The following is a 9,256-nucleotide window of genomic DNA, read 5'->3' as shown; positions in this document are numbered from 1 at the left end:
GGTGGTGGTGGTGAGAGGTGGCGGGGTGGGGGGAGCCTATCCATCCAACTGCATGGTCCTCCTAATGTGAGTCTCCAGGCATGGCTGAGGCCTTCTAAGCCACTTCAGCCTAATCTTCCCTCTCCTTCCCCCATCCTGGCTTAAGGGACGTGTGCATCTTGGGGTGGAAGTGCGGTGAGGTGAAGGGAACAACGGGAGGAAGTCCAGTTGGCCTAGACTACTACAGGCCAACTGGGTTAAAGAAGAGGGAGCGGAGAAGGGTGCTTCTGGGGCTGTCCAGTAAGCCTGGGTAATATCCCTCACCCAGGATGCCAAAAGAGGAAAAGAGACCAGAAGTACGGGGAGGTGGGGAACCAAGCCATCAGACATTGCTGATGCGCACACTAATGGCACTGCCCTCCTTCTCATCCTGCTCCCTTAATGACTCCTCCAACTTGAGCTTTTCAGGGTCTCTGTAGCGTACACTGGTGTCGCGGAGGCCACTCGGAGAGGCTACTTTCACAACTTGGTCAAAAAGGCTAAAGTCTGCTATGTATTTGCCACTGGCTGACAGCGAGATGGCGGGTGTGAACTCGTAGCCCCAAAGGATCTCCTCCGGCAGATAGGAAGTGCGCACCTGGCAGGTGGCGCTGGTGGATTCCACTGTCCCACTTAGGATCAGCACCAGCTCGAAGTCACCCTCCCCACTGCGGAGGGGCAGGTCTTTCAAGGGACTGGTCTCATCCACCACGTGGTAGAAGGTAAGGGGCAGGATGAGGAAGGGGCTGTCAGAAGCCGTGTCCACTTGGAAAGTCACATTGACCTGGTTGAGCCGGATGTTCTCACCCTCCTTTGTCTGGTGGGTCTGAAGCAGCTTGCCTGTCACCTGGCAGCCAATGAGGAGGCTCTTACGCATGTTGGCGACTCGGATCATAAGACAGGGCTTTCCATTGTGTGCAGCTACAACCGCATGCTGGCTGAAACGGATGGTCTCCGCCCGCTTCTTGGGCCGGGCAATCTTTGCCAGGAAGGTACCCGTGATGAAGATTTCCAGGATGGTGGTGAGCACCAGCTGGGCAATAAGAAGCACGATGGCCAGTGGGCACTCCTCACTGATGTAGCGGAAGCCATAGCCAATGGTGGTCTGGGACTCAAGGGAGAAGAGGAAGGCCCCGGTGAGCGTGTGCACCTGTACCACACAGGGGGTATGGTTGGCTGGGGGTCCCAGCTCCAGCAGGTCCCCATGGGCTACAGCTACCAGATACCACACCACACCAAAGAGGAACCAGGTGCCTGCAAAGGTTGCAGAGAAAAGCAGAAGCTTGTAGCGCCACTGCATGTCAATGAAGGTTGTCCACAGGTCCTTGAGGTAGAGGAAGCGCTTGTCAGCAATGTGCTCCATTCTCACATTGCTGCGGCCATCTTTTGTCAGGACTCTCCTCCGTCGTATCCCTGGGCCCATTAGGGGCCGGCTTTCTGTCTGAGTGGTTTGGCTGTAATACACCTTGGCAACCGACGTCATCTGCAGAGAGCAAGACAGCATAATGAGCGGTATTGCAAAAATCCAGCAACTCCCAGCCACCACCCAATGGGAAGGGAGAAGAAACATTCATTTTAGTGCCACTGATTTGTCCTCTTATTAGCAAATGTTTACTGAGCACTTGCTATATGCCAGGCACTGTAGTGCAAGATGCTGGAAGGTCAAAGATGAATCTGACGGCATCCTTGCTCGCCAAGAACTCACAGCATAGTGAGAAAGATTCATGTTCAGTAAGCAAACAATTGCAGTACAGTCTGACATTTGTAATTCTTAGGAGAAGCAGAGAAGAAAGAGTAATAAGCTCACAGTTCCTTGAAGGTGGGAGTGAGACTAATGGTCTACTGGTCTCCATTCACCACAAAACCAGTTCCGTGAAGATCTCTAATTCTGAAATAGGATCCCTCCCCACCCTCAAGAATGGCAGCAGCAAGAAAGACTATCCTGTTGAACGCCTTCCAAGCCAGTCCCCCTTAACACACACATGCCCTTAATTTCTCCATTCTCTCCCCTACCTCCACGTCAGTACTCACTGGTGATACAAAGATATTCGCCTGGCTCAGAAGATAGCAGAAACTACCCATTCTTCTGCCCCTTAAGACGTTCTCTAAGCACCCTGCCCATTTCGCTATTAGTATTATCATTGTCATTATCATTATTATTGTCATCATCTATTTGCATCATCTGGGGAAATTAGGTGCGGGTTAGGGTCTGGGGTGGTGTTGGGAAGAGCACAGACAGAACTGAGCAAAAATAAACAAGTGATGGTGGGGGCTTCCCTGGTGGCTCAGTGGTTAAGAATCTGCCAATGCAGGGGACACGGGTTCGAGCCCTGGTCCGGGAAGATCCCACGTGCCGCAGAGCAACTAAGCCCATGTGCCACAACTACTGAGCCTGCGCTCTGGAGCCCGCGAGCCACAACTACTGAAGCCCGCGCGCCTAGAGCCCGTGCTCAGCAACAAGAGAAGCCACTGCAATGAGAAGCCCGCGCACCACAGTGAAGAGTAGTCCCTGCTCTCCGCAACTAGAGAAAGCCCATGCGCAGCAATGAAGACCCAATGCAGCCAAAAATAAATAAATAAATTTATTAAATAAATAAATAAACAAGCGATGGTGGAGGAAAAACATCAAACTGAAGCCTCCTGGCAGCACAGAACATTTTCCCAAGGACTGGGAGAAATGCCAGGTTGTAGGTGGCAAAATTGTCTTGACTGAGTGAAGTAGAAGAGTTAGGAGTGTATGTTAGTTTGTGGCTATGTCTGCACAAGTTCAAATTCAGGATTGCTATTTACTCTGATAGTAGAAAGTGGGACAAGGCTCTGAAATAGGAGACAACTCACTTAATACAAAGTGCCTGGCACCCCTGCCCAAGGAATAACTTGTACTTTTCCATCAGAGAAAGAATTGCAATCACTTGAGCCCTTGGACTCTGGATCTGATGGCCAGACCTTCTGGGAAGGAGCAGGTGACCTCTGGGGAATTTTAGTTCTTCTTGGAGAACACAGAGTGGCTCATCACGTTCTCCATTCCGAAAAGTCTATACCACTGCATTTTATCATTCTCCTTCACCCTGCCCTTATTCTGTATTCCCATGGCCTTACCCCTGGGAAACTCTAAATTATTTGGGTCCATTCATATATCCACCCAAGCAGACACTAAATTAGAAACCACCAACAGACGAGAATCCCAGAATATTCAGAGGCAACCTGGAGCCCATTTTACACCACGCACTTGGAACTTCCATACACATGAGACTTCTTGGCCAGAACTGGATGCCATCCACTTCCCAATATCCTTGGCTACTTTCAAGCAAGAGGGAGGCTTTGTAATTCTGAAGTTTGAAGAATTCTTATTTAGAGCCCAAGTGAAGCCCCATTCAGTACTCAATAGTAGTAATATTAATAAAAGAAACAACCACCACAAAGCTTGCATCTATGTACCATTCAAAGTTTACACATTAGCATGCCTTCTCCTTTGACCCTCAAACTCGCGAAAAGATGTGAAACCTCTACAGGAGATTTTGAGGAACAGGGGAATCTAAAACAGATTCTAGAGAACAAAGGAAGTGCTGGAAAGTTGTGGATAAGTGAGCATAATTTTAATTTTCAAAAAGAAAAATGAAGTACATTTCACAAACTACAGACAAACAGATAAGGTATCAACCACAGGCAAGATTCTAGAATGGAACATTAAGAAAGTGAATTCTTGGGCAGAGTGGGGGAAAGGTAGTTATCAGTAGGACCCAGTCTGGGGTCACTAAGAACAAGTAACATCACATCACGCTAACTTAATTTCCTTTTATGACAAGGTTACTAAATTGGCAGATCAGAGAAATGCAACAGAGAAAGTGCATCTAAGCAAGATTTTGACAAGATCTCAAGTTAGGTCCTTGGGGATACGACAGAGAAAAATGAACAGAATGCTTCTCTAATTAGGTGACTTAAAAAATCAGGGCTTCCCTGGTGGCGCAGTGGTTGAGAGTCCGCCTGTCGATGCAGGGGACACGGGTTCGTGCCCCGGTCCAGGAGAATCCCACATTCCGCGGAGCGGCTGGGCCCGTGAGCCATGGCCGCTGAGCCTGCGCGTCCGGAGCCTGTGCTCCACAACGGGAGAGGCCGCAACGGTGAGAGGCCCGCGTACCGCAAAAAAAATAAATAAATAAAAATAAAAAATCACTGTTGCTGGTGAGCGGATCATGATAGCCTGGAATCAGTTTTCTAGCAATGTACCACAGAGCATTATCTTTGGCCTTGCCCTAGTCGATGGTCTTAACACTAATTTTATTCAAAAATATGGAACACATGGCCATCAGTTATGCAGATGACACAGAGCTGGGACGGACTGCAAATGAAAGGTCTGAGGCAGAATTAGGATCCAAAAGGAGCAGAGGAGTGGGCCAAATCGAGCAAAAAGGATAAATGTTTGATTACATTTGGGTCCAAAAATTACCTGAGCAAGTTCTGCGTTGGAAAGATGTGATCTCGTAAGCAGAACCATGAAAATGAAATTAGGCATTTTAACAGAAAGTAATCCAGTGTGAGTTATCTACATGTTTTGGTTGCCAAAAAAAGCAATGCAATCTTAAGCTGCTTTAGTTGAATTAAAGTATCTAGAATAAAATAAGGATTCAGTTGATTCTGCTCTGTTGATCCCACATCTGCAGTATTGAGTCTCAAGGAGCAATCAGGACATGAAAGGATTCAGAACCAAATCATATGAGACGTGTTTGAAGGAAACGGGGAACTTTACTTGGGAGGAGAGATGATCTGAGGGATATGAAGGCTATGTGAGAATATTTGGTTTGAAGGGCTGCCATGTGAACAAAGGTTTGGATTTGTTCTTTGAGCTCCAAGGGGAACAACCAGGACCAGTGAGCTCAAACCACTGAGAAAAAGATTCCAGACTGATATGAAGAACATTGTAACAAATGTAGAAAGAGCATCTCAAAAGGTAGAGAGTACCCTGTCCCCAGTGGTGTTCAAGGACAGGTTGGACGAGCGCTTTGCAGAGATTCTAGAGAGGAGATTAAAGTTTTGGGTGGGAAGGTTAAAGATTGTTTTTAAGTTTCCAACTACATTCATAGAGGATCAAGATGCCTGCCTCCTCCCCATCTCTACCCCGCCCCTTCTACCATGACATCCAGAGATCCCACATCAAAGCCCTAGCTTTGTTTGTGACGAAGAGAGACTCTATATCTGGGGAAATGGAAGCTCTTGGGGCCCAAGGAAAGTCTTGCTTATCGTTCCCAAGATAATAGTCTATGATTATATATCATTTTACAGTTTATGAAACATGTAATTTGACCCCCACACCATGAGGTAAGTAGGAAAGGCATCATTAGAAACTAAGGTTCAGAGAGATTTGCTCCAAGTAGTTTTGGAACCAGAACCCAGGTCTTCTGGCTTCTGATCCAGAACTTTTAAATTGTAGCAACTGCTTCTGTGCATCCCAGGTTCATTCTCACAGTCTCTTGTTTTCAGGAGGTGCCTCTGTGGTCCCCTGTATAGAGGATCACAGCTGAGACAGAGAAGACAGAGCCCGGAGCTTCCAGAGCCCAGCGTTAAGGCTACAGATTCGGGGCACTGGAGATTTTGGTACTGGCTAGACCTCTTTGTTGCGATTGCCACCTCCAGCTGTGTGCCTGCTGTTGCCAGCCTTTGTATCTGCCTCCTCCAGCTATTATCTGCTGCACCTCCCAGAGCCAGGCAGCTTTGTTCTCCCCGGTAGTGAGAGTCAGCAGCAGATAAACAATCAGCCACACTCCACCTCCCCGGGCCCCTGGGAAGGGAGCAGGCCCGAGTTCTGGAAATGGTTTGTTGCTGCCCCACCTGAAACACACAAACTCTCTCCTCTAGAGGGTGCTGTTTCCCCCAAAACAGTCCCAGCCAGATACCAGGGACAGGAGCTGAAGAATTCTGAAAACAAAAGCAGCCTCTGAGTGGTCAGAAGAGAAACAGACACAATCACCTTCTTTCTCCTCTAAAAATTAAACTAACGAGTCCCTAAAACAAATGCCAGACACACCTACAGTGATGTCCAGCAGGTTCCCTCAGCAAATACCTCTCCCTCCTTCTGCTTCCTGCCTGCAGACTGACCTAGAGCTTTCTTTACCTGAGTCATTTGTTCTCCAGAATGAATGGATTTATCAGAGCCCTTCTTGAGGACAGGACTGCTCTGCAGTACAGACACTCCTCTTGTGAGTAAAACTGATCCCCGGCTCCCCACTGCTCTGAGCATGGCACTCAAGGCCCTTCATGATTTGGTCTCTGCCTCCTTCTCGGCTTTGGTCTTGCCACTCTTCCACACGTATCGTAGACTCCAGCTCCACAAAGCACCTCGCTGTTCATCCCTTCTACCTTTGGACCCGCTTTTGCACTGGACCCGCTCCGTGCCCACCTGATGACCTCCAGCTTATCTTTCAAAACTCACTCAAGTGTTAGTTGCCCCTTTGGAAGCCTCCCTGACCCTCGAAGAAACAGCTCATCTCCTCTACCTCCCCGCCCCCAGCATGGGTTTACTAAGCATGGTTTGTACACATTCCTATTTTCAAACATCGTCGTGCTTTGCAATGGTTTGTTTACCACTGTTTGCCATCTGTGAGTTCTCAATTTAAGCCCACAGACTGTGAACATCACCTGTTTCCCCAGTACCAAGTGCAGTTTGTTAAGAAAGTCTGAGTAAAGGGATGACTGGAAGCCTGATTTAGAGAGACAGAGGCCTGAGTCAGAGCTGCAGCCTTGGTCTGCCTCACGGACTCTGCTCATATGCAAATGTTTGCGATTTCTTTTTTCTGAAGGTGGGAGAGAGCAAGCCCCAAGGCACTGGTCCCAGCTCCCTCTGGGTTCGCTGTCCCCTTTGCTGGAAGATGAAGGAGGAAAACAAGCCTTGCTTGGGAATAGCTGTGGGCATAGGGGCAGACTCTGTCAAATTGAGTGACCAGAAAGGATGCTTCAGCCCCTCCGCGGGGCAGTGGTGGAGGGGGCAGGTTAGAGCTGTGCACCTTCTCCTGAAACCTGTCAGGCTGGGGTAGGGAGGGGTGGTGGGCAGGGAAGCAGCCCTGAGCAGAGAGCTTTATCTGTTCTCTCTGTGGCAAGAGCAACCTGAATGAAGAAGCTTTGGGGCACGAATCCTAAATGCATCCACCTCCACGTGTGAATGAACCCTTTCTTCTCTACCCCTGCCTCTCTTTCGTTTCCTAAATAGTTAACAGTGCCATCATCCTTTGAAAATCTAGGGATTATCTCAAACTCCCCTCCTTCCTCATCTCATCTCAATATTCACTGGATGCCACGAGCTGTGGGTTACTTGTGTCTCTTCCCCTTCATTTCACTGTCTTACTTTAGGTCCTTCACACCTTTTTGCTGAATCATCAGCCTCCTACACATCTCCTGTCTCTATTCTTTCTCTCCCCAAATCCTTCCTACGCTACTACTGGATCACTCTTCCCCAGTTACACCTCTGATCACAAATCAGTACACATGTATCCACTTCACAAAGCACTTTCACATTTTATTCTCACGGAATTCCTATAAGGTATTAAGATGACAATCCTTAGTTTATGAATGAAGAAACTGAAGCTCCGAGAGACGATGTGACTTGGTAAATCGAGACCTTCGGCCTCCCAAACCTCTCTGCCTCCAAACTCCACTTGTCATTATACTGTAACTATCTCCAAAATCCTTCCCCAACTCAATCCCTTCGACCTTTGGGTTTAGGTTTGACAGATAATGTGTCCACTAGCCATCAAAGAGAAGCCAAACTCAGTCTGACACAGTTGCATGGTCTGCTTCTACACCTCATTCCGGCCTTATTTCCTGCCTCATCTCTCCTATGGCAAACTTCAGACAAACCAACTGTCCCCTGCTCCCTGTCGCATACACCCATGCTTTCCTGCCTTCACGTGATTGTTCATGCTCTTCTCTTTTCCCGACCTCCCTTTCTCCTTGTCTCTACATAGCCATGATATCTTTCAGAGCCCAGTTCAAATGACTCCTCTTCCAGGAAGCCTTCTCTGATCCGCATAGCCTTAAGTAAGGCCTCTCTTTTCTGAATATATGTATTATATATATCTCCATCTATATCTCTTACGGCACATCTACTTGGTATAGCATGTGTCTTCTACTACAAAGAAGCTTATTAAAATAAGGATTCAGCCATAATACATTTTGATGAGTCTGATATACGACTAACACAATGTATGACACAGAGTAGGTGCTCAAGAAGTAGTTTGTGAGTGAATAAATGAGCAGAAGGGGCTCCCAAATCACTCCAGGTGTAGGGACCAATCTAAGGGCACTGGGAACGGACTCCATCCTCCAGGAGGACTAAGGATATGTGGAAGCTCTTGGCCTGGGTACAATAGATGCAACTTCACTCTGGTCCAGGGCCTCTCTCCCTCTGGGGCCTTCTCACTCCCCCTTCTTGTTTGTGTCTTCTCTTGATTTTTCTTACGATGTTTTCTCTTTTTCCTTGTATCCACAGAAACCCTACTAACTAATTATAGACCCTAATAGATACACAAACAAACCAAATGTCCTCATCCGTAATGATGCTGCCCACCACACGGGAAGATCCATGCAGTCTCAGTTGTGTTTTCATGCATTTATACAATAAACATTTACAGGGTGCAAGATTCTAAACAAGACGCTTGAATTATGGAGGTGAATTAGGTGTGGACTCTGGCCTTGAGGACCTTACAGTCTATTAAGGGAGACAACCACATAACAGGCAAGAAGTGATAAGTGCCATGGAATAGGGACCCATGAAGTGCTGAGGGACTTTGCAAAGGGAAAGGTGACATCTAGCTCAAGGGGGTGGGGCTGAGAAGGTGACGAACGTGTACTGATTGAGAACCTGTTAGGTGCTAGGCACCGGGCTAAGTTGTTGGGGATATTTTAATGTTAGCTCATATAATTCCTCAAACAACCCTGTAGGAATGTTATTATCCCCATTTATTATCCCCACTTATTACTAGGTTGTTATGAGTAAGTCACAACCAGGAGTTGAGTTTTTTCCTCCATACCTGACTGTCTCACTCAGGGCAGATTATATAGAGGAAGGTGGCATTGGGACTGGGCCTGAAGGATAGGCAAGATTTGGACCCTTGGAGACTGGAGTTTGGGGGTGTCAAAGAGCAGGCACCTCCAGGGAAGGGAGCAGTACAAGCAAAAGGTACAGCATTGAGTAGATTCAGGGCCAGCAGGGGATAGGAGCCAATCATTTTGGTTGAAGTGTTGGGAG

The 9,256-nt window shown here is 47.7% G+C and overlaps 1 protein-coding gene across 1 annotated transcript; it reads right to left on the bottom strand.

Annotated features, from left to right (window-relative positions):
* Positions 1 to 361: 361 nt before the first annotated feature.
* KCNJ10 (potassium inwardly rectifying channel subfamily J member 10) lies at positions 362 to 1,501 on the bottom strand (the record flags this gene model as incomplete). The annotated part of the gene is made up of 1 exon (XM_082672372.1): positions 362 to 1,501. One exon carries the CDS (start codon positions 1,499 to 1,501, stop codon positions 362 to 364), a length of 1,140 nt encoding a protein of 379 aa, XP_082528498.1.
* Between the last annotated feature and the right edge of the window lie 7,755 nt (positions 1,502 to 9,256).

This window comes from Grampus griseus (genome assembly GCF_964374135.1).
Source record: "Grampus griseus genome assembly, chromosome: 1".
NCBI lineage: Eukaryota > Metazoa > Chordata > Mammalia > Artiodactyla > Delphinidae > Grampus > Grampus griseus.
Note: the sequence above shows the minus strand (reverse complement) of the source record. Positions and strands in the feature narration are given on the sequence as shown.